The sequence below is a fragment of the Pagrus major genome, chromosome 21 (assembly GCF_040436345.1).
Source record: "Pagrus major chromosome 21, Pma_NU_1.0".
Taxonomy (NCBI): Eukaryota; Metazoa; Chordata; class Actinopteri; order Spariformes; family Sparidae; genus Pagrus; species Pagrus major.
In genome coordinates, this window is record NC_133235.1 from 31,120,954 (window position 1) to 31,148,366 (window position 27,413).

Below are 27,413 nucleotides of genomic sequence, written 5' to 3' on the forward strand. Positions count from 1 at the left end.
GTAAACACCAGAATATATTTGAATTCACTGATGACCTGTAACTTTTCACTAGTTAAAGGTACGCAAGGGTTACTGGTGGATCTAATGGGTCTGCAGAAGAACATGTTGACTGTTTTATTGACAGTTACCTGGAGAGAACACGACCTGAGCCACTGAACTGGTGAGCGTAGTCACAAAAGCTACAGAGGACTGAAACTGCCAAAATCAGAAATAAAGAAATAAATAACTGGCTCAATAAATGAATTAATATTCCATTAAATGCACCAAAACTGTGATTAGAAATACATGTATGTATAAAATGTGACATGAATCAATATTTCTGTTTTAACTTTATTTACCTTTATGTTAATTCCCGCTTAACATAAAGGTAAATATAAATAGCACAAAGGACTCACTTTGTTTTTTAACCCTTTTTTAAAAAAAATTATAATACATTTGCCTTGTAACTTTGTAATTTATTCTTTTTTAAATGTATTTATTTAATCACTTATTTCCGTATTCTTTGCCTTTGCATTTTGCATAATAACTAATGCACTATGTGCATGAATAAATACATCTAAAAATGAATTAATTAAATGTAAAACTAAATGTGAAAGTAAATAAATATGGGAATTAATACAAAGGTGAATAAAAACAAAAGAAAATGAAAACAGATTTATCAATTTTGTAGTTTTTTTAGATTTATAATAATTTATATAGCACTTTTCTAAACAAGGTTACAAAGTGCTTCACAGAAAAGAAAGAATTAACAGCAGATAAAAACAGTTAATTTGTACATTAATAAATAATAATACTTAATAAACATTCATAAAATACATTTATTTGATGCAACATGTTGAGCCATTTATTGGTTTCTTTATTTATTTGTTAATTTTGGCAGTTTCAGTCCTCTAAATCATCTGTTTTGATTCTGCCTCTTACAAATAAAACAGAATCATCTGCGCACAGTCGGATTTCAACTTCAGGACAAACAGATGGCCGATCGTTGATATATTGACTGAATATTAGTGGGCCGAGGCTAGATCCTTGTGGTGCACCACGAGGTAACTGCAACAACATGGATTGAGTTTTTAGAGTACGATTCATTAATTTCATCACATCATCGAACAAATTAAATGTTGGTTGCTTCACAAGGATGACTATAAATGAAGTGTCACAAGCTTTCTGACTTCACTGTGTTTCTGCAGACTGTTGTTTCCTGTTAACCTCCATCAGTCGAGCTCTGTAGGCTTCACTGTGTTTAATGACACACTTTGACTCAGAGTTTCAAACAGGAAGCACATCAGCTCACATCAACACCTCCAGAGAAAAGCATGACCGACATCTCGAATGTCTGATTGTCTGATTGTCTGATTATACAACATGTCCTGATGACACAGTGACAGTAAAACCTGCTCAAACTATAATCCCTGTTTACATATTCTGGTTTTTAAACATTTTTCTCTTTCAGACTTCAGTACGTAGTGTTTCATATTTCAAAGATTTATTATTTGACTTATGAGTCCACGTGCACAGCAACACACACCTGCTGGCTTCTGTTGTCCAATGAGAGAAATATTAAAGCCCTAAAAACAGTCTTTCAATCAGTTTAGACATTAAGATGCAATTTTCTGATACTTCTGTGCACTAATCAGGATGATTCAGCAACATCTTTTAATCAGAATTTGATGCTAGATGATTGGTTGTTTAGTACAGAAGCCCTGAATATTGTCAACATCATGGGTCGAACCATATCTCCTCCATTTTCCTGTGATAAAAGTTTACTCAAGATCAGGAGTTATTTATGTCATTACCATGGGCTATCATAAAGAGATCATTTACGTTATCACAAGAAAACAAAAGGTTGTTCCCTCTCATTCCTGATAGCTTCATGTTTATTAGATCAGCAGTGCAATGACAACATGCACACGTGGCGTCTTAACAAATGTACCGAGTTAAGATGAAAATGTCAGATTGAGGAGCACCCATTATTAAACATTTGTTATCCTGTGATAATAAATGGATAAATTAACGATTTCAACAAAACAAATACATGCAAGTTGTTATCATGGGAAAATGGAGGAAATCATATGTTAGACCCATGGACATTTAGGGCTTCTGGAGTTTAGGTGTTATCAATCAAATCTCATCAACTTAGTTAATAATATCTTTACTTTTACAGATGAAGTCTGTGTGACCCGAAACAATGAGGAAGTCGAGTTAAAGCAGGAATTATACATTTTAAATAAACACAACAGTCATTCGGTCTGTTTTCTCTGTTTTTTATTGTAGCAACAACACACAGGAATAATAATAATACCACACAGCAGTTTATATAAAGGTTTCTTCAAAGATTTTTTCTGGAAGCAGGATGCTGTCAGTCTGTCAGACTGTAAAATGTAACTGATATTTACATCAGCAGGACAGAAAGAGTCAAGATCATTCATCAAAAGTAACAGAAGCATTAACTTCTCCAACATAATAAAGATTACATGTACAACAGGATGTCCTGATGATATTCAAAAGCTAACAGATGATTTGATATTTATACATGTTATTATACACGATGAGACAATGATGAAAAAAGAAGTGAAGCTCAGCGATGACTCGATCAAAGTCCTTCTGTGTATCCACCATCTTGGATTTGTTTCTGGTGAAGGTCTGCCGAGTTTCTGCAAGATAAACCAGAAAAAATATTTAATTAATCTGACCTGAGAAAGCTTAAATATACACAGACATCCACATTTCTTACAATTACATCTCTGTGGTTGAAAAAAGAGCATCAACTTCAGTCTGCAGATTTTTAAAATATTATTATACATCAAATTACAGAAGTTTCACAACAGAACATTTTCATTTATCTATTTTACGTCACCTTTATGTTATCAATAAGTCCCACTGAGATCAAAACCTTTAACAAGACAGACCTGGCCGAGGTAGCAGCCATATCAAAGTCACAACATGATAAAATACCATGTATAAAACATGATATATAGACGTCCTCAATAAAACAGGAGAGCAACACAGTGGTCTTTAAGAGAAACAGCAACATGCCTGCATCACCACGTTCCTAATGCTGCCCTTAAATTCATAAAAAGACATAAATGTGTCTCATTTCAGATCTTTGCAAGTTAAAAAACAAAAAAACAATGCAGTTCCCACTACGTCTGTCAAAACCCAAAGGTACATTAAAAAACAATGTTGAGGGAAAACTGCATTTTCGCACTGTGCACCGTGGTCGTAGATAACGTGAATCAGTGACTGTTTCTGTCTGCTTATCAAGATGTACGTATTTTTGTAGGCTAACTGAAGTTAGCATCGTCCTGGTTCCCTCCACAAAAAGTCTATGGGATTTTGGATTATTGCTGAAAATAATCTCAAATTTATGATACTTACACGTTTTTTCAGCAAGATAATCTTCACAGATGAACACCACTTTATGATTTTTGAAGCGTAAATGAAATGGCCAGAAGTATAAAGCTAATGTTATAAACAAGATGATGATGCATGATGACGTTTAATGTCCCCGACAACCTCTGTAATCTCATTTAGACACTTTTTAGCAACCGCTAACCATTTTTAATTGTATGTTATGTCGTAGAACAAAAATCTCTTAAAAGGAGCAATATGTAGGAATTCAAATGTGTCAAATTCATACTCCAAACAAATAGGGGGCAGCATATGACCGAAGTAGCTGCTAACGGCTGCTAATTGTAGCAGCCGTTAGCTAGCAAGCTCAGTTAGCGTTTGTATTAGCAGACTCTGTCCAGAGCTCGGAGCTCGGTGGAGTGTTGGTGTCTTTTACCCTCCGTATACATCACCCTACAAAGAGGCTCAAGGCTAGCTGGTTAGCATGCTAACTTCAATAGATATTTCTGCAACATGACACATCTTTAACATAATTTCAGAACTGTTATTTCTTCATGTTCTGTTAATACTTTTAGTTAATTTTTGAATATTTTAAACCTTTAAGCTTCTTTTTTTAACCACAGACATGATTTCAGAAATCTAGACAAAAAACAATCTACTCTAAGATGACGCCAACTTATTTTCTGGTTTTAGGACACATTCCTGTGACACTCAGGAAAACAGGACGACTCTTAAAACATGATTAAATATAGAGGAAACAAGCTTCCCTAAGACTTAATGTTCTTTGTATGAGTCATGAGTTTTTGTACTCACACTGACTGATCCACAGTCGAAAAGTCATCAGGACGTTGAAGACGACGGTCTTGATGAAGATCAGTCTGAGGCACAGGATGGTCATAGCAACGAAGTTGACTGTGGGATCTGCAGACGACGACATGACAAAGATTAAACTGAAGAACAAACCAACCTTTAAAACACAGAAACATCTGTTCAGTCAGATTTAATACAAACCTGGATTGAGAGTGTCTTCACATGAAGCCTCTTTAGATCCGTCTGAAAGAACAAGACGAGACATTTTTAGTTTTCACAGCAATAATTACTCTGTGATCAGTGACATACGCCGTCATTTCGAAAGAAAAGTAAAATGGAAAACAAGAATTTCAATGACAGCGTATCAATGACAATGAAGTCATTCATTTTTCTATTTCACATTTTTCTCTTCTTTTCCTTTATCTTAGTTTTCCACTTCCTGTTTATTTCTTTTCATCTGAAATCATGATTCTTTAGTCTCATGATGAAATCATTTACTCAGATGTCAAACATTAAATTGTATCATTACCTTTCTCACATTTGTCCCCATTGTCTCCACTTGGTAACAGAGCCACCTGGTTGTACACCTTGTCGTCTGCTATACGGACGGGCTCTGTCTTTTCGAATTGATCATTGTAGGTATGGTTGACTGTTGCATCTTGTCTGCTGAAGCCGGTAGCGAGGCATGCTGTGGTGCCATCACCTTCCAGTTTGTAGTAGTCCGCCTTGTACGGGATAGCTGAAAACACACAAAAAGACGAATAACGGTTAGACACCACTAAAATGACCGTGTGTCCAGTTCACAAGACGTTTTCTCAGTTTGATGTGTTTGATTATGACAAAAATCCAAAGCAGAGGAAGACGATGCCACTCACAGACACACTGTGAGTGAAACACACTCGCAAACATCAGCTGTGAAATCAGACGACTGCTGGAAAAGATCTCTAATTATTCCTGAACTTGTTTCTGGAAATTTAAGTAGAAGTGCACATTTTTATCCACGAGGACGTTTCTACTGTTTTAATGGAGTCAGACACATTCTCACATGTGACGGCACTTTTCAATCTTTACTCAATACTAATACAAACTCAGCAGGCTGATGTTTCCCACCAGACCTGGATGGAGGACGAGTCTCGCCCAGGAAAGCCCCAGTAGCTTCTGGTGAAGATCCAGGAATTTTTTCTCACTTTCCTTAACATTGTGAGACGTCTTTCAAGATTTGGGTTCATTTCTCACTGAATGGACCGTGATAAAAAACATCAGGTGTATTTAAGTGGCTATATGAGTGAGTACGCTTTGATTCCTAATAAAAATCTGGATCTAGTGGATTTCAGTTTGTTTTATTTGATATTGGATTAGGATTGATTGAATTAAAGAAGACTGTTGGGCCTTGGAGGCTATTAATTCCCCTTTTAACTTGTTTTTGGAAGATTAACTTCAGGTTTACATCTCCATCCATCCGTTTTGTTCCCCTCTCAAACTGAATTTCTTCACATTTATTTTTAAGTAAAGTCCAAAGTTTGTTGTCCAGCTGTCACGTTATCAGATTTTCAGATTATCAGTGACAAAAGATTCCACGATAACGATATTATCACAGTATCAATAGAAATTTGAAAGAAAATGCTCGTAATCAAATTCATCTTTAACTTTGTTTACTGTGTGTTTTGTCTCTTTTGGGTAGATAAATTAGGCGAGGAGGAGGAGAGAGTCTGTAACAAGTGTACAAAAAGGACAATTACACTCAGTTATAGTAAAAATGCAACCAAACGAAAGAACCACAACCCTATTTGTGTGTCGTCCACACTTAAATTTTTCGGTATCTATTATCGATAACTTACTCAACACGATGACGACCTTCGTTCCTGATCCAAACAGGACTTTGTTGTTGTTGTAATTCACACAACAGACCAAGTGATTACAAAAACCAGTCAGTGTGGTCTGTTTACAGCTGGAGCAGCAGCTTTACAGAAGAATAAAAGAAGGTGAACAATTGTTGACTAACGTTCCCGTTAAGCTTCATTTCTATGTTTAATAAAATAAGAGAAAACCATCCAGAGAGTCGAACATACTGATTGTCTGTTGTGCCGTTACGAAGACATTTTGAATTTTGACATGGTGTTGTTATCGTTATGAGTTCAGTTTTAGCTACAATACGTCTCACACTTACTCGTCAGGATAACAAGTTTAACTCCAGCTCCAAACACAATCCTGATGTCGTTCACACACGCATTTATCTGACAGCAAAAACAGCAGCAGCTGTGATCGAGCCAGGATTTTAATGGTTTTAACCATTTTGTTTACATCGATATTGAGAATGTTATTATTTCAATGGTAATAGTAGTAATGGTTTAATGGTAATATCAGTTCCTAAGTGTTCTTTGGAATGGTAAGAGATGGTTAGAAAGACCTTGACCAGCCTTAGTTCATTATTTCAAGAGGTTTTAGTATGAAATATGAGCTGCAGTTAAACTTACGTGTCCTGATAATAAGTTTAACTCCGGATCCAAACACAGTCCTGATGTTGTTGTTCACACACACATTTATCTGACAGCAAAAACGCCAGAGAGCTGAGAGAGGCAGCGGATGTTTGAAACACTTAACCATCGTTACTCTTTATTTTATTTTTCTTCTTGATTCAGATGTTAAATGTGTTATTTTATCTGCATGAATTCTTAAAGGTCAAAATTCAGGGTCTGAGGTGAAACAAAGGTCTTTTTTAAAATGTGTTTGCTCAAATAAATGTTTCCTCTGGAAAACTAAATGCTTCAATACTTTATTCTTATGTGGAAATAAGTCATATTTATGTCTTGTTGTATTGTGAATATTCTGTGTTTACGATTCATCGTCAGTCCTTTCATGTTAACTGTGTGCTGCTTTTGTTTAACATCGTTAATTAGAACAAATGTTGTCAATAAGATAAAAAAGTAATAAAATGTGATTATCTGATCAGAACCTTCTAACGGTAAAAGTTTAAAATATTTCATTAATAAAGGAACGTGTGCACAAAGAAACCTTGATGATTATATTAATAATTATTCTTTATAACAATCATGAATATTATAAACGCACTCACGTGACGACACGATAACTTTGACTCCAGATCCAAACATGAACTTGTAGTTGTTCTGATTCACACAGTCAGTCAGCCACATTCAAAAACCTCTGCAGAACCTTCAGAACCTTCAGAATCTCACTTTGTCTGTTCAATTCAACAAAACTACATATTTTATGTTTTCTGATCTGTATTTAGATTATTATCGTCGTGAACAAAACCAGCTGGTCACATTTACTGTTTATTGTCTTCAGTATCTTTTAACTATTCGTTCCTTCATTCTATTCCTTCCTTTTAACACGACTCACTCAGCAACACAGTTTATCTTCACAGACAGGTTACTGGACTGTTGTTGGTTTTATCAGTTTTGAAGGAATTACTACAAAACTTCAGTCTGTTATACGGATCAATATTATCATTAATATGGTTTAATGACTCCACATGTTGATAAGCAGTAAATCATTTACATTACAAATTAAAAGCTTGTGTCTGTTGCTGTTTGTGTCAATTTAACGTCTTCAAACTGTATTAAACAATCCTAGAACATGTTTTAAAAATTCATTTGGAGAATTAATTAACGATTTATTATCAAAACTTGTCAGTTAGTTTTCTCTTGATTTGTTCATCAACATGATCACATTTCAATCTGATTTTTCGCTCTGGGAACTATCTGCAGGTCGATGTTGGTTTTAATCATTAATCATTAACCAAACTAGAACTAAGATGAATTAATTCTGCTCATATTTCTTTTTTCTTTACTCACTTGTTTGTACGATTAAATGGATTCCAGCTCCAAAGACGATTTTCGAGCCAGCAGCGTTCACACAGTCAGCAGCCACAATACAACAAACACTGGCAGCTCACACAGTGAATGTTCATGTGATTAAACGTTACCAAACTAATTATTAGTAATGTTTGGTTAATTAGTTTGTAAAATTACAAAAATGACAGTTTTCAGAGTGATTTGGACTTAAGATTTTACTCATTTTTAAAGTTTCACCTGAGACTTGAAAAAGCGGATGACTGAATGACGATAACTTCATGAAGTCAAATTATTGCTGTTGAAAGAATCATTATCATCAAGACAATAAACAACTTACGATCCTGGACCAGCAGTTTGATCCCATTTCCGAAAACTAACTTGTATCCGTCATTCACACACTGATCGACTCCAAAACAAAAAACCATCACACACTCTGATCCAAACGCTCTGCGGCCTCTCAGCTTCAGCACAACACAGGATCATTCATTTATAGCTTCAACACAACGTTTGGTCACGATGACAGTTAACACAGTTAATTTAAGAAAACTGATGTTCGTCATCATTAATTCACTTACTGGTTCGCTCACTAATCAGTCGATGCATTAACATTCTAACATCGTGTTAAATGTTTGTTAAACGAGCTTTAGTCGAGTTGCACCCTCTAAAATGTTTCTCTAAAGATGTTTCCTAATTTCTTATGACTTATGTGTGCATCATATGTGTGTGATTAAAATATTTCAATACATTTTAACTTGAACGTTTGATGTATTTTGTTGTGTCAGAAGGTGTAACTGCTGTTTAAAGATTGCAAACCACTCTTTATAACTGAACCAGTTTAGTCGTGACGCGTGAATATTAAGGAAAAGTCGCAAATCACTTTTCATATAAACATCAGCCATCCAGATTCACAATGTCTCTCCAAAGTTAACATGCATTGTGATTTGAATATTAATTTGTCTTCCATAAACATTTTTTTACTCACTTGTTTGAATTTTCAGTTGAATTCCTGAACCAAACGTCAGTTTGCGGTTGTTAGTATTCACACTGTGTACGACAGCTCAACAATAACCTGCTGACAACGACCACGAGCAACAACAGCAGAACTGGTGCTCGATAAGCAGACTTGATATCTGAACTGAACTCACAGGTGTTATTGATTATACAGATTGTTCAGCAGTAATTTGTAAAATTCAGTGAAAGATTTTATTGTAATAAATGATTTGATGTTGTGACAGTTGATCACTTTTTATACTATTATGTTTTTAATAGTTTAGTCATTATGAACTAAACATTGTTGTCAGTTGTTTTCTCATATGCATCTCCCATTTTAATGTATATCTTATGTGTAGTTGTCCTGTTTTATATGTGCTTTGCTCGATGTACAGTCCTGCTGCCTCGTTTCAAAGCATCTTATACGTCTACTGTGAGTTTTATTACACCACGCAGTTGAAAATTAGCCTCGATGGCTAAACTGGCACATTTACAGAGAGGATATTAATGTGCAATGTCCCTGTAACTTGAGTAATAACATGTATATAAACCAACTAAGTCAGAAAACCTTTTCGTGTACAGCAACAACAAGGAAATATGTCTTTACAGTTCATTTGTAGCTGTTTTTCTGTACATTCATTTGTATTTGGTTATTTTTTATGATGAAGCTCAAACATGTTGAGCCTCAGCAGGACGACTTAATAATTTAAATTAGTATTTGTAGTCCAAATAAACTTGAGACATAAAACACTTTAGGATGAGGACAGAGTAGCTTTTAAAAACTTACTAAAACTAAACTAAAAAGGCTGTAGATGGTTTCTTTGTAACCATTTAAAATGATGAGCAGCTTAATGAATTATATCAGGACTCACGTGTTTCCACAGAGACGTGGACCCCTGATCCAAACAACATCTTTTGGACTCCAGTCTGAGTCACACATCAGTCAGAGCTTTAACAAGAACTGCAGACTCAACACATGCTGCTTATTGCTCTTCCTGTCTGTTATTTATCATTTATTTATCTAGATTTACACAATCACAGAAAGGAGAAAGTTACATTTGACCTGTAACTGCAGGATTTAATAAAAACATTCAAAGACATATTTGACTTGAAGGTTCAGATTCAAGTTTAACGTTTAAGCTAATTTTGTAGCTTCAGTAAAATATCGTCCCAGATCATAACCAAGACAATTCTGGGATAGTTGTGATTATTGGATATGCATATTACAATTTTGTTACTAGTCACTGGAAACTCACCAATATTAAAAACTATCCTTGTATTTTTTTCAGTTAAATGAACTATATGTCAATAACTGATCAGTGCAGAAGTATTTACCAAAGAAAAATCTACATTTAAATGTGTCAGGCAGCCAATGTTGTTGAATTTCATGATATTGTTTTGGACTAAACACTTAATAAGCAACTTATCATTGATTGATTTGGTTATTTTTCGGTTGTTGAGTAGAAAATCTTACTGTTCTGTATTTTCAGCTCGGTTCCTCGTCCAAAGATCAGCCGTCGAGTCCCGTCATTCACACAACGAGACGCCTCATAACATAAAGTCAGTGAGCGGCTCGACGGATGTTTGACAGTTTTACAGGAACCTCAGCAGGACAACTCACTATTTTAACAGTAACTTTGTGTTTGGTGATTTTAATGGAGAAATGTAGTCATGAATGTTTTGTCTGTAAATCAGTTTGATTTCACGTCACAGTCAGATGCCTCCCAACCAACTGCTGGAACTTTACATATGTTCAAATATTGATCAGTTGAAAGGTTGGAAATGACAGGATTTTAGTTTTTTCACAAAGAGTACGCGCCGTCTTTGAAGGCTCCAAACAATAAAACAAACTTGAGCTTAAAGTCTGAACTCTTCTTTAAAACAGGCCTTTAGTTAATTTGTATTTATACTCCATGATAACTATATTTACATTTGTTTTACTTCCTTTTGATTTTTCTTTTTTCCCCCCCCCATTTCATTTAAAAAAGCATTTTGTAGCTTACTTAAGAAAATTACTAAAATAAATTCATTCTTACTGGATTGTACGAAGAGTTTAGTTCCTTTCCCAAAGACCAGCTTCTGTGTGGCATCATTCACACTGTACATGGGATCAGTTCAAAAACCTCTGAACTGATAATCGCTTAATATTTTAACTCTAGAATGTAACAATGAATCATCTCAATAAGGTAATAAACTATGACACAACAATATATTGTTAAAACCATGATCATTGAATATTTAAATGTATTTATATATTTATATTTTCGTTATTTGTCCTTGTCCATTTTAATGTAACTAATCATTAAATTAAGGGGAAATGTTGCACCTTGATTTGCATTAATTTGACAATTATAATAAGTTAAACGTGTCAAATAGAAATCTTAGTGTTGATAAACAGGCTAAGAGCAAATATTGATGTTCATATATGAGACTTGACCTGTAACCCCGATGTAAAACAGTGATCACATTCACAAATTAACACTCAAATTAAATAGACTCTTTAGTGGATAAAGAGACTTACTGCTGTGGACTGTCAGCTTTGTGCCAGATCCAAAAATCAGTTTGTTGGCTCCATAATTCACACAGTGTCACACTTCAGAGCAAAAACACTGAGGAACACAATCTCTTCACTTCAAACCTTAAGTGCCATTTAACCTCTGAACTTCATTAAGGTAAATGGAAACACAATGAAATGTGATCTTGTGCAGATCAAGTGGCTGATTTAACAGTGTGATTAGTGCTCAGGTGTGCTGTGGAGAGCTCACAATAAAAGGTCACTCAACAACTTGTTAAATCCACACTCTTACTTCAGAAAAGTCAGATTTTAGAAACAGTTTCACTCACTGTCGTGGACCATGAGTTTGATTCCTGATCCAAACTGGAGCTTTTGATAACCAGCATCAGTCACACAGTTCAGGAAGGCTGATCAATAACTCAGATCCTTCCTCGTAAGTTCTTAAGTGTTCAAAAACTTTTACAAATCCAAGTTTATTGACAAAACATAGGTACTCATGAAAACTTTGGAGCCAACGTAAATTCTTAAATTTTTGTGGTACTATCCCGATATAAAAATAATTAAGTGATTCCCATGATATAACTACATGTTATCATAAGACACAAAATAATTCAGCGGTCAGTTAAAAGGGAAACTAGGTTTGTTTTTTACTGCAGACGAGTTTTTATTTATAAATATTTTACTCACTGTCGTAGACGATGAGTTTAATTCCTGATCCAAACTGGAGTTTCTGGAGACCAGTTCCAGTCACACAGTTCAGGAAGGCTGATCAATAACTCCTCACAAACTCTGAAGGTGTTAATGACTCAATTTGTTTTCTCTGGACACATTTTCAGTTTTGACTAATATGGATCTTATTAGAAACGAAGACTTGAATTAAATAACTAATTAACTATTATGAGGTTAGAAACATGGAACGTGTGCTAACGAGACGAAGGTAAACTGAATCTTACTGCAGTGTTTTAACATCAGTGTTATTCTATTTAAACTGCCGGTAAGTTTTTCCATTAATTAGCTGATTGTCTTGTTCATGTGTCACATGAAGTTTGAAGGAATAACTCTGTTCTTCTTATCAAAACATGTCACATAAATCACATGTCAATTTTCTTCTTTTTTTACATGCAATTAGCAATTTTCACATGTGAACAAAAATTTAGTGAAAATAAAATAATGTCACGTCAGCTGGCATTTTGACAAATGATTTGTTTTTTTAAGAAGAAGAAATCTACATTTTTGTTTGTAAATTACATATTTTCATAAGCAATGTGCATTTTTCCACTTGTGGAAATATTACTTAGTGATTGATTTGGTTATTTTCTGGTTCCTGAATAGAAAATCTTACTATTTTGTATTTTCAGCTCAGTTCCTCGTCCAAACATCAGCCTTCCTGTCCCGTCATTCACACACTGACATACCTTACAACACAAATCCACAGCGCAGATATAGATTTGACTTTTGACATTTTTAAAGAAAAAAAACAGAAATTTTGATTTATTTGGTTATGTTTGAGTCTGATTCATATTTGGAAATGTAATGGTTTCCTATTAGTCCATTGACACTGTATATTAGTTAACGTTCACGTTAGTGTTGATGGACCTTTGAGGAAATAACTTTACAAAAGTTCCTCCAACAATAAATAGTTTGTTCTTAACAAATGTAGAAGAATAAAGAGCTAAATTGTACATATATTCATATTCACTGTTGGTTTCCTTGTCTTCAAAATATAGTGGTAATAAACAGTTTCACTCACTGTTGTGGACGATGAGTTTAATGCCTGATCCAAACAGGAGTTTTTGGTAACTGCTTGTAGTCACACAGTTCAGGAAGGCTGATCAAAAACTCACCTCAACTTCAGTGTTTACTTATATTTTCTTTTTGTACGTTTTTAGTTTTTCTCATGTACTATCGGATGAAAACTTTGTCGTTTGTTTGATATTCATGTTTGTATTTTATTTTCCCAAAATAGAAATTCATGAGAAATTAATCACAACACACATTAAATGTGAAATCTGTTATGTCTGGATAGCTTTTCAGATCACAGTAACGTGGTTTTAGTCAAATGCGATTAATATGAAATGCAACATTTGTTTTCAGACATTGAGCAATGACCCAGCCCACAGTATTTTAAAACAGCAGTGTGTCCTTGATCAATCTGATCTACTGCAAATTCTGATCGTACAAAACCAAAACAAGTCTTAAGGGAAACGAAAAAAGACGCCGGATAAATGGAGCCAATAAACTGTCAAAATAAACTGATAAACATTGAAGTGCATGCCAGATATTTTACAAAGCCTACATGAGTGTTAAGAAGAGCGTTTGAGAGTGAAAACAGTTGTGTCTGTCATATGAAATCCAAGTAAAGTGGAAACAGATGGAAAGAATCTAATTTGTAAATAAAAATCAAAGATTTGACTCACTGGTTTCAATAATTAATTTGGTTCCTCTTCCAAAGGAGAGTTTTCTGAGTCCAGACTCAGTCACACAGCACTCAACCACAAACCAAAAACTCTAACAGTAACCTTCATATCATCTTGAAGCAGTTTTTCAGTGACCTTAATGATCAGATATGAAAAGTATTTTTGTTGTTGAATTGTTTCAATCTACAGATGTACAGCTTAATCCAAACTTTAAATATTCTCAGGTACATTTTAAAGTCTCATCTCATTCTCGAGACAAAACATTTACAGTAAGAAAAATAAGTGATAAACTATTAAGTGAAGAAATTTGATTACTCTCCATAGACTTTTTTAAGAAGAGATTTTCTTACTGTTTTGTACAGACAGGGTCGTCCCGCTGCCAAAGAGAAGTTTTGTTCCCCCAAGATTCACACAGCAACAACAGGATGAACAAAAACTGACCTCAGCTGCTTTTAAAGCTTACAGTTGATTAAAATGTGAATTTACTGCCGATAAAGAGGAACTTCTTAAAGAAATTAACCAGATTACACCTGGTATGAAATCCATAACATAAAATATTGTGGAATATTTTGTGTGTGTGCCAGTTTTTCTTTTTCTTTTTTTTTGTCATTTTTACAAAGAACGCTACATTTATATTATCTTCTCCTTTCACCTAATTCCAAGCAAGTATGTCATTATTTATTACATGGATAACAATATTGACATCGATGTGTTCAAACTACTCAAAATATGTAATAATGATCAATATCAAACTATTAGAAGACTTTGACATTAAAGCAAAAAGAGTTATTTGTATTCAGTGCAGTTGAAGCTATTTAGTCAAGCATCATGTTATTTGGATAACTGGTCTCACAGTCCTCAGGAAAACTCTCATTGAGTTTGAATCTAATCTAATCTAATCTAATCTAATCTAATCTAATCTAATTTAGATCTCAATTTTGGACATTCGGGGGGTAAATTAGCACGTTTCTGTTCTTAGCGTACATGGAACTGACAAAAATCTTCAGAATGAGACTGTGACAAAAATCTGCATTGTGAGTTAGAATTAGACAGTAGATCAATAATCAATCTTTTGATGATGGTATGAATTAAAAACTTACTGGACTCGACAGTGAGTTTGGTGCCAGAGCCAAAGAAGATCTTATAAACTCCAGAGCCAGTCACACCGTGACAGAAACAACTACACAAACAACGACACAGCTCGACACAACGATCTCAGCTCAGCTATAATTCCAAAAATGTCAATTTTTACAACATTTTTTACGAGAAATGCTACAGCAGCACTGCTATCAACAATGAATCCTTTTTTTTGTTTCCATCAGTGTCAGCAGATTTTTCAATGTGGAAATAAAGTTTATTGTTATGAGAAATGAGAATATGACAAAAATGTAAAGTGTTTGAAAAAGAGAGAGTGGAGAGTGTCTCAGATGACTTTCGTTTTGATTTTGAAGTTTAAAATATTAATAAGATCCACTTACTCTCTCTTCTTTTAACCCCTTAGATATTCAGGGTCTAATGTTCACCAGAAAACAATAAGTTAATCTATTGTAAGTTTATCTTTAAGTAAAAAAATAGTTTTTCCTTACTTGTTTCTATGCGTAGAGTTGTTCCAGTGCTGAAGAGGAGCTTCACTCCAGCATTCACACACTGGAAACAGACTCAACAAAAACTACTGGCACCTTTCTTAAAGCATGATTAAGAAACCACCATAGATAAATAAATCATTAGGTTGGAACTGGAAATATTTCAAAGCTAGACAAGTCACAACTTATGTAACATTTTAAGTATTGTGAAATTCTAAGATAAAACATTTCAGATATTCATTGTTATGAGCATTAATGGTTTAATAGAAATGTTTCACAGTTTGATATATACATGATTATTAAATTATGCCTTCAGTTAAACATGGATATTGACTTACTTGAGGCAACAATCAGTTTTGTTCCAGCACCAAAGATGATTTTGTAAAGGCCAGAGTCAGTCACACACTCAGACATTCTGCTACATTAAGTACTGACATCACTGAAATAAGACAGCTCAGTAATGATGATGAAGTTCAGCGAATTTATGCTTTTTACAGCAAGAACAAGTTAAATGTGCTGTTTTGCAAAAACTGTGTAATGTACTGTGGTTTTGTTTTTACTACATTAGTTTTCTAGAACAATTTAATCAGCTCACTGTGTTCTGGCTTTAGTAGAGTAACTGCATTTTCTCTCATTACTAGATAAACAAACCCTCTTCTGTAATTATTTAACATTTTTCAGTCATATAAATACTGTGATGAATCGTGTATCAGGTATTGCTTGGGTTTTTGAAAATGAATATATTGATGAGTGTAATTCAGGCTCAGTGATCAAAGATAATGTGATTAATTTTTAACTGGATTTGTCTTTGAACTGCTGGTTTTGTGTGTTGCAGGTAATATTGTCAAGCTTTAAGTTACATTTAAATATTCACTGTGCATTACAGGTTGTAGGTTGTGTAATTGGGTAATATGTATTTGAGGAAACAAGCAGTCATTAATGTTTTCAGTAAAGGTTAGTTCAATATTGTTATCATGTATTCAGTTATTTCAACAGTTAGGAAGCAAATCTGAAGTTCTTAAAGCTCTGTTTATGTCTACATTAAATGTGCATTTAGAGATTTCTTGGAGCATTTAAGTTGAAGGTATAGAACAGCTGAAAAACATCAGTTCAGAATGAAAAATGAGATTTAAAAAATCCATATAAATGAATTAAGTAACTTACTCGATTCAACTTTCAGTTTTGTGCCAGAACCAAAGATGATCTTCTGCCCATTACCATTCACACAGTAAGTAATCCAGTGACATAAATCACAAGGCACTTAGTCTAAAACAATTTCTGATACGTCAAACAAAAACTGCCTAACCAACAAACCAACAGTTTAGCATCATAAATACTGCATTTTCAAACACTTTTACATTACAAATAAAACATCCACTGTTCCAAACTTTTATCTTCCTAATTTTGAACACTGTATGACTTAAGTTAAAATGTGGAAATCAGTATGTCCTGCTGACATGTACTTTACAGTTGTGTCCTCTGAGGTTTAAAATACAGAAAGGTGGCATCATCACAACTAAATAGTTCAGTCAACAAAAAAAAACCTGCAGCATAAATAGCCCAACAGTAACAAATATAATCAAATTGTCTGCAAACAGCTGCACTTTTACTGACAGACTGTTGACAACTGTATGGATACAGGGTTCATTAGGTTAAACAAATGTATTAATCTGAAATAAAATATTCTGAATTCTTTTGAGTTTGGAATGAATGGATTGTACTGAAGTGATTAAAAATTTAAAATGTGTACTTATATGAGTCTGTGTGAATTGTGCAATCTCCTTTGATCACAGATGGGCTTATTTACCACGTTATTGACATCATGGATGAATAATTTTTTGTTAGCTTTTATGTTTTTTTTCCATTTCATCTCAACTCTGTAAAAAGCCTAACCTGATTAAGTAAGAACATGTTAAATATAACATGGTTTACTAATAAATTAGCAGCACTTACTGAACTCAACAGTCAGCCTGATTCCTTTGCTGAAGATGAATTTCCAGTTTGCAGTCCCACATTGTTACAGTCTTTAACAACAACTATTGTGAAACCTTCACAGAAACAAATTCAATCACATCGTCTGCAAACAGTTTAACTTTTGAACTCTTCAAGCTGAAGGGTTGGTTTGTTAGTGAAAACACCATCAAAATTTTTCTTCAGAATATATTAATTGCATTTATTGCAACATTATTAACTTTGGTAGCAAATATTTTTGAACATGTTGAATTTTTTTAAACTTAAAGATGACTGATAACTGTTAGTCACTGTTTCATTAGTTTCCAGTGATAACAGGTCTTTATCTTAAACTTGTCTGAACTAAGGAGAAACCATGTGACAGCTTGTAAGAACTTTTAATTCTACTTACTAAGTTCTACAGTCAGTTTGGTTCCTTTTCCAAAAATCAGTCTCCAGCTTGATCCCGAGGCAGTCACACAGTGGATCTGACCTGATCAATAACTACAAACTGTTTCCTCATGAAGCTTTAAATCATAAACAGCCTAAAGATTTAGAGTCAACACTAAGATCTGAATACATCATATATTATAATTATTCTACATTAAAATCTTACTCATTAGTATTAACTTAGATTCACAACTTTTTTAATAAAAGCTGACTATTTTCATAAGTCATAAGTCACAGTAAACCAAATCAAACTGGATTGATTTGAGTCTATGAAGATTCATTTTTAAAATACGGAGTTTTGAAATGGTTTGAGCAGCCTCAGATGTCAGACATCTTTGTGATGAGCAATTTTATCAACATCAAAACATGTCAATAGACATGATACTCATGTAACTATTTGCATTTCAGACACATCAGTCATTTTCTTTTTAATTATTTAAATAGTTGATACTCACTGCTCCCTACTTTTAGTTTGGTCCCTTTTCCAAAACTCAGCCTCCCAAGTCCTGAAGAAGCAGTCACACAGTGGATCTACTCTAAACAACAATGATTGTTTCCTCATGCAGATTCTCTTTTTACTAAATAATGATTGATTCTTTTTAGGATCCCTTAAAAGTTATTGGATTTGAGTAGAATGACTGCATATGACTGAATTATTTAAAACAAAATTATAAAATAAAATAAAATATTTTAAAATTACAACAATTACAGCAGTGAAAGGATTTTTTTTACAAAGCGTGTGTATGTTTGAACTGAAGATTAATCTATTGGGGGATATTTCAACAACTGTAGAACTAGCTGAAAAATGTATAAGATTAGATCAAACATTCATTCTTACAAATGAACAAAGTTACTTACTTGATTCAATTTCCAGTTTTGTGCCAGAGCCAAAGATTAGCTTTGAATTGGAGTAGCCAGTCACACAATACAAAACACAACTACATAAACCCTGAGGATCATGAAATGGACCATGCATTTCCCCATCACAATGCTCAAGGGAAATGAAGAGGGAAAAATATATCCCTAATAATTTTTATGTGGCTTTAAATTAACTCTGCTTAAGCTTAAGATATTTGTCCCAAATTAATGTAAAGGAATGTGATTTTAGCACGTACTGAAATTTTCAAGCTGTTGGCAGTGTGAATCAAAGCAAAAACATTCAGTTTACAGTTTGTATTTCTTGCAAATCATTAAATAACTTACTTGATTCAACTCTCAGTTGTGTGCCAGAACCAAAGATGAGTTTTGTATTTCCAAAAGTAGACACACAATGAGGACCCAAAGTGCATAAACCCAAAGACCAATGACATGAAGTACTTCATCGCGAAACTACTCAATTCAAATTTTAAAGAAGGTGATATGCAAGTAATCCAGGTAATAGTATTTGGCAAATAATATAGCCCTAATGATCCTCACGTGGCTTACGGGGAAATTAACTTCACGACAAGAACAGCTACATCACACAAAACATCTAAAGTGCCGCAATAAATGTGTGTACAAAAAAATACACAAAAGTTTCAAATGGACCAATTACAAGGATGGAATAGAGTGTAAATGTTCGTTTTCTGTCTAAAGCTGTGTCTAGAGATTTCTTAAAGTAAGTAAGTTGATTATGTAGGATAGCCAAAAAAATACCTAATTCGGACAGTTCAATCAAATAAAATCTATAATATAAATGAATGAAGTAACTTACTCGATTCAACTGTCAGTTTTGTGCCAGAACCAAAGGTGATCTTCTCCCCATAATTATTCACACAGTAAGAAATCCAATGACATTAATCACAAGTCTCTGATGAGAAGAGATTCTGTGGCATCAAACAAAAACGGGCCATCAAACCAAGAGTTAAGCAGCATAAATACTGTATTTTACATCAACTATTATTTTGTGTGTTGTTAGAAAGTCACTCAGAGCGAGTCTGTGAGAAGTATTGAAGGAATATTGCAAAACAAGTTCTCTCATTACAAATAATAAAACATCTACTGTTTAAAAATGTATCGTACTAATTTTTAACGCTGTATGATTCCAGTTAAAATGTGAAATCAGTGTGTCCTGCTGACATGTACTTTACTCTGTTCTTTACTGAAGTTTCAGAGTGAATAAAGTAAGGTGTCATTACAGCTAAATTGTTTAGCATGCACAGTAATAATATGTTTAAGAATATTTAGTGCATGGCACAATATTTGTTACTGTAATGGATCTTTGTACATGAAGTTTAACTTTTAATTCACTGCACAATCAAAACAAACATAAGACTAATAATGCAGGGGGTTAATGTTATTGGGGAAAGGACAGGCTAAAGCAGATATTTGTGCTGTCGTGGGTAGAATATTCATTTACATTTTGGATCCATAAACTGGAGATTGTTTGCAACAATAAAAAATAAAACTTACTGTTCTCCCCAACCAGTTTGATGCCATTTCCAAAAATTATTTTCCAGTTTGCTGTTCCAGTCACACAGTGTTCATTTTCTCAACAAAAAACCCTGCAGCTTAAAGAACCTAACGGTAACAAATATAATCACATTGTCTGCAAACTGAGACACTTTTACTAACTATTGATAACAGTATGGATGCAGGGTTTTTTCGGGTTAAATAAATGTATTAATCTGATTTGAAATAATCTGAATTCTTTTGAGATTATGTTGGATTTCAAAAACCTGCAGCAGACTGTTAAGGGACCGTGATTTTTTTCCAAAATCACATTAATTATGAATAAAGCTTTTTAAGCAATGGCAAAAATGAACATCATAACAGATGTGTTAATAACACTTGAAAATTATTTTTTTTAATACTCACTGCTTTCTACTTTTAGTTTGGTCCCTTTTCCAAAAATCAGCCTCCTGTTTCCTCCAGTAGTCACACAGTGGGTCTGATCTGAACAATAACTACATGTTCTATTATATAATCAAACTAATAACAAATACCAAGAAATGGCTTTTAAAAAGTGTTGCTTTAAAACTCCAAATGATCACAAAAGAGTGTGTGTGTCATTATACTATATTGCCCAGAAGTCTCACCAATTCTTGGGAAATGACGTAAAACTGGCTCATTTTAGCTGTATGTCAATGCAACTCCAGATATACAGTTGTTATTAATATTAAATAAGACATAATATGTTTATATTTATTTGTACTTACTGGAGCCAACTGTCAGTTTAATGCCGGATCCAAAGATGACATTAGATGCTCCAGAGTATGTCACACTCTGGGAAATACAGCCACATAAACCAAGACATCTAAATAGAAGTGAACTGTAATGACATTTAGCTGTCATGATAATAATAGCCATACATGGTTCACTTTGCATTGTGCCAATACCATTAATATCTTGGGATGAGATTACAACAACACGGTTTAATGCCTTTTGTACATTAAAATATAGATGACGTTTTATACTCACAGTTCACCACAGTTAGTTTAATTCCTTCTCCAAGCTATTTTTATTAAATGGTAAATTAAATGATAAATTAATGGTAAATCAAATCTGTAGATATAAGAATTTTTCTGACATCAATAAATGGTTTCTGTACTGCCTCCTGTGATTTATCTCATTTGTTTTAAATGTGTAGTTTTACCCTGCAGTAGACATTTGACTGATTTAAACTGCAAAATAATAGGGAGATATTTGTACTTACTGGAGCCAACTGTCAGTTTAATACCAGAGCCAAAGATGAGTTTACTAACTCCAGAGCCAGTCACACTCTGAGAAATACGGCAACAGAAACCCAGAGGGATCAGTAGGTTTATTTAAGTGAACTCAAAGAACTGAGTAAACTGAGTCTAAATAACTTGAAGGGGGATAAAAATAAAAATAACAAAAGTAAGTATAAGGAAAGTGCTACACAGAGATGTGTAAAACTTTTAATTCTAAGGTCTGCTCTTTCCTCACAAATGATTAACACATCTATTTTAAATTGTTAATCACATATGCCCTCTGCATTCAATTTAAAAAGTCATTACACAAGGTGGAGAAGAAGTTATAGTGGTTACTAAGTTCACATTTAGTAACTGATTGAATATTTTCTGTTATATACATATAGCATGTGTCTGCCCTGTCTTGTTTGGATTTCAGTTTGGGTTCGGACTTCCATTGTTTTCAATTCTTCCAATTAAGAAGATTTATGTTTATCAAAGAGTCTTATTTTATTGTGATATTATTCTAATTCTGATGCCAACAGGTAACAGAAGTATGTTCACTGAACTTTGTGTTTGTTGAGCTGCTGAAGTTAATTAATATTTTGCATTCTGTCAAAAAATGTGATCTTTACCTTAAATGTGATTAATAAATAAATAATAAAAATACTCACTGGCCACTACAGTTAGTTGGACTCCTTCCCCAAAAAATATTTTCCAGGCTGCTGCCCCAGAACCAGTCACACAATGTTTCTGCTCAGATCAATAACTGATGTGCCACAAAAACAGTGACCATTTAATAACATCATCTGCAAACAATCATATTTGGATTTTAGACATAATTGGCTGTTTCATAGGGGTTTATATGTGCCAGTGGATGAATAGACTAATCTCAAAAATTAGTTTGGAGAGCAATTGATTAAAAAAAGGTCACAACTGAATATCAAGCCCACAACCATGATGTTCTCAAAAATTGACTATAGATGCCAAACTACATAACCGCTATAATCATCATCTGATCACCTTAAAAAGTTACACAACGTGTCATGGACAATTATTGTATCATCAACATATATTATGAAATTGTGCGGCCATGATATTTTTTTAGCTATAGCTGATTTTATTTCAACTCTTCAGAACTACCTAACTACTAATACTGACGCATAAACAGCTAACAACATGTTAATTTTATCTAATGATGATGCATATTCTTGATACTCACTAGTTTCTACAGTTAGTTTGATTCCTTCTCCAAAAATGAGCTTCCAGTTTCCTCCAGTAGTCACACAGTGGATCTGATTTGAACAATAACTACATGACTGCTGCCGCTTCAATCGACACTAATTACACCAGTTACTAATGACTAATTGAGTTGATTAATAAACAAGATGTAATGGCAGTAAATATATTTTGCATGATGAAGGCTCAGAGCCAGAATGTGTAATAAGGCAGTGCATCAGCTTTTGTCACATTTGTAAGAATATAAAGTCAGAACTTGTCATTTTCATATTTACAGCCATAAATTTGCGTTACTTTAAGTTGTGTCAATACTAAATCATACCTTGGTATAAATAAATAAAATGCATATTGATATATGAATTCATGATACTCACTGGTTTCTATAGTTAGTTTGATTCCTTCTCCAAACATCAGTTTGAAGTTTCCAGATCCAGAAGTCACACAGTGGATCTTGGCTCAACAATAACCACATGGACTGAAACTGCTTAAATCTGCTTCATCAACAACAACTAATGCAGCAAGTCTGCACAAAATCAATAAATAATCATCACAGTCAAATTAGAGGTAAAAAGGGTTACAAACTTGTACTACATTAACAATTTATTAAGTTGCATAGTAAAAAGTTGTTGAGTAAAAAAATACGAAACCAAATTTTAAAAAAATGTTCTGGCACAACTTTGAGTAAAACTGTCTCATTTAAGTCCATTAAGATTTTGTATTTGTTCCAAAACAAAATTAGCCTTTTAATCTTTTTTTTTTTTTTTTTTTTGCCCTGGAATCATATTTAGGGCTGTCACAATATCAGATTTTTACTACATGATTATCATGGCCTAAAGAATTCACAGCAACTGTATTATTGCTATATCTATAGAGTGTAAGTTTCCTTTCTGTCGGATGAAGTACACTCAAAATACGATTGTAGAGAGGTTTAGAGAGTCTGTTAATAACTGTACAAAAACATACAAAAAGAACAATGATACCTAATACATTTTTGTGTTTTACGGTGGGTGGTTGCCAGCCTTAAGGTGCATTACTGCCATCTATTTTGACAAAGCGAGAACACTAAGAAATGTAAATGATTTAAGAGGTGATGTATTATTTACGATATATCGATATTTCATTTTTAAATATTACGATTGCAATACCAGTACATCATGACACTCCTAATCAGATCACATGTGTGTGTGTTATATATAGACAGCAAAATTCAGATACTGTAACTTACTTGAGCCAACAGTCAGTTTTGTTCCTGAACCAAAGATGAGTTTATCCAAAGAGTTAGTCACACTCTAACAAACACTGCGACATAAACACACCAACAGTTAGCAAGCAGCTGCTGTGTCAACATGTCCAGCTTAATTTTTATAAATTGTTAATCAAGACCAACCATGACTTTGAAATAATGGATTATATTTAAAAAATCAACATCAGTAAATACTTGAAGATATGCAGAATAAAATACTAAACAGGCGTTTCACTTCGACCAATTGGAAAAGTTATTGACTTAACAGCCTTTCAATCTTTGTCTATAAAACAAAAACATCAAAACGTGCCTTTCTCGATAACTGATCATTGATCAGTGATACTAACAACAAAAGTCAGTTTGATTCCTTCCTTAAAGATACTTAAGGATACTAAAGCCTTTCAGCAATGTCTGAATCCAACAAACAGAATCACATCATCTGCAAATTATAGACGTTTTCTACAAAAAAATTATAAAATAAACTTTTAATAATTGATTTCTTTGTACCATGTGGTTGGTCTTTAGAGTTGTTTTTTTTTAATGATTTGGTTACAAACTTAATACTAACAAGATTTTCATCCATGTTAACTCGTGGCAAACAGGATTACATACATAAAATATAAGTCAATGTTTTTTTTCTTTCTTGACTATATTAGTATTTGAATACTCACTGCTCTCAACAGTTAGTTTGATTCCATTTCCAAAAAAGATGTTCCAGTTTCCAGATGAAGTCACACAGTCACTCTGATCTGAACAATAACTACATCAACTATTTCCTCAGTCAGACACAGGAGTTAGTCAACAAATTATAGGTGATTTATTTTTAAAAAAATACCCCAGATTGAATATTAAGTGCAAATACATGTTTGAGAAGTGATTCAGAATCAATTATTTTTTTAACTAAACATGTTTTAGAAATACTAAGTGAAACTTATTTTACTTTTCTTTAATTCAGTTTCAAAGTTCAAAAACAAAGAAATTAATAATTGGAGCAACTGCATTGCCAAATGTTAGTGGATACACTATTTCCTCAAGGACCAGGCTGTCATGCATGCAAGAATTCCATCAAAAATAAACTGAAGTATTTCCAAAGCAAAGAGCGAGTTAAATCATTTGTCAACAGTGACTGATTTATCATCATGGAGACTGAATGTTTGGGGGTTTAACAATTCAGTACAGGCCTAGATGGAATTCAAATATTGAAAACGTTTTCTGGTTTTGGCAGATAAGGATGTAGAATCTTATATCTCTTTACACTGTTTGACATCTAAATACAGCAGAGATACATTAAAAGTTAAGTTGTACTCACTTGAGTCAACGGTCAACTGTATTCCTTCACCAAACAATATTCTTCTGTTTCCTGTCCCAGTCTCACAGTGTTTCTGTCCTCAACAATAACTAAAGAGGTTACACTGATGGAAATGATCACATCGTCTGCAAATAGTTTCAGTTTTGGGATTAAATTTGCAATTTGTTTATTCCTTATTGTGTAATGTTTCAAATATTTGGTTTTCCTGTAAAAAAAAAAAAAAAGCCATTCCTTGAAATCCAAATATTGCAGATATCTTTTGTATTACTTTAAGAAATCTTTTTTACAAATAAAACATATTTGGCATCTTTAGAAATTTAAAAGTTTTCACTAGAATAAAAGATATCCTAATGTAAAACCAATCAATGCTGGAACAAGCAATCTAAGTTTGGAGACAATTAGTCATGGAATCCAAACTATCATATATCATTGCTGTCAAGTAACAACATTGAATTTTTTCTTAATGATTTTTCTTAATTGTTAGATGAGTTGAATGATGGCATGCTCCCTCGTGGTATGAGATAATTTCAACCACTTACATTCCTATTACATAACAATAAAAATACTCACCCAGCTCAAATCATGCTCTTTTGGCCAGAGGCGTTGACCTTTTTTGAAGATACCCTAATTCTAGATTTCTGAAAGCTAGTTGAATGTATGAAGGATACATTTTCAGGGCCACTCAATTATCAATCACTCAACTATCAATAAAAACATTATGCTCAAATATTAGGGAACTGATTTTAACTGATCTTTACATTTTTAGGCAGCAAGACATGTTCAATAACTTAATGGAACAGCAGATTTGGCAGAAGGAAGAAAAAGTCCAAATCATTAAAAATGTTATTCTTAATACTCACTGCTTTGTACAGTTAGTTTGGTTCCTTCTCCAAAAAATATTTTGTAGTTTCCAGTCACACAGTGGATGTGATCTGAACAATAACTACATGTCCTACATCCTTGTGAACGTACACTGATTAAAGATTAAAGATTAAAGATAGCTAAAACAGTCACAGCAAACTTGTATTTGGCTTGATGGTCTATAATTCTTCGATGTGAATATGGGGCAAAATATTTTTTTAAAATCAACACAAGAAATCTGGAATATTTCCATCAAGGAAAACCAAATATGTGAAACATTTAAGAACAATGTTTTGTCTTTATCAGAAAATGTATAACAGATGAAAACCAAATAGCGAAATAAATCTAAAAACTAAAGTTGTTTGCAGACATTGTGGTTATTCTCATCAGTGTGACCTCTGTACTTATTGTTGACTGAACTTATTTGGACAGACAAATGACCAAAATCTGAGGTTTTTACTTGGCAGCATTACCTACATTGGCTGTAAATAACTGAATGACTGATTTTTGAAATAAAACAAGACTGACTGTACTTACTGGCTTCAATGTTCAGTTTGATCCCCGACCCAAAGATGAGCTTGTAAGTTCCAGTGTTCACACAACACAAAACACTTAGACATAAACTCTGCTTCACTTCAACAGTGACACAGCTCACAGTGAACTCAAGAAACTTCTCTTATTCCTAAAAGGAAATTAACGGATGTCAGCATGGACTTACCTGTGTGTTTAAAAAATCTGTTCATCATGAATATAGCTGCGGTTTTAGTCTAAGCCCTGTGATTAAGATAGACTAACTTTTCTCCTACATTTGAAAAAGTACATAAGTCAGTGTGTGGTCATCAGTGTAAGTCTTGTATCTATGTTAACAGGATAAGTTTAACTCATAAAAGTTAAAGTTACTGTTGATTAGTTGGTTTCATTCATTTTGTTGATTTGTAGTTAGTTCGTTTAATTTACCACCACACCTGTAGAAAGAGGAGCACTTAAACAAGTTTCTCTCACAACAAAAAGAGAAGATGTTTTAGCTTTGTTTAAAGATTGAAAGATTCACTCCCCATCTGCATGAGCAGAATTGACAAAACTACAATAACTGATGTTTGAAGAAACAGTGATGGATTTAATCACAACTTCTGCAAACTGTATTGTCTTTACAGATACGGGTGTAAATAGCATGTGTCTATAGGCAGTGAGGAAAAAGTTGTTTTGGACAATGATGAGTGTGTGAATAATTTTGTGTATTTGAAATGAACT

At 33.5% G+C, this 27,413-nt stretch overlaps 1 protein-coding gene across 1 annotated transcript in view; it reads right to left on the minus strand.

The window, feature by feature from the left end:
• Window positions 1–2,245: 2,245 nt before the first annotated feature.
• LOC141016236 (M1-specific T cell receptor alpha chain-like) overlaps window positions 2,246–27,413 on the minus strand; it is a 32,748-nt gene continuing 7,580 nt past the window's right edge. The window contains exons 2-5 of the mRNA XM_073490487.1: window positions 4,688–4,897; window positions 4,360–4,401; window positions 4,162–4,269; window positions 2,246–2,651 (exon numbers count right to left, since the gene is read on the minus strand). Of these exons, the coding sequence (XP_073346588.1) occupies window positions 2,650–2,651; window positions 4,162–4,269; window positions 4,360–4,401; window positions 4,688–4,897 (362 nt within the window). The 3' untranslated portion in view covers window positions 2,246–2,649. The remainder of the gene's footprint in view (window positions 2,652–4,161; window positions 4,270–4,359; window positions 4,402–4,687; window positions 4,898–27,413) is intronic.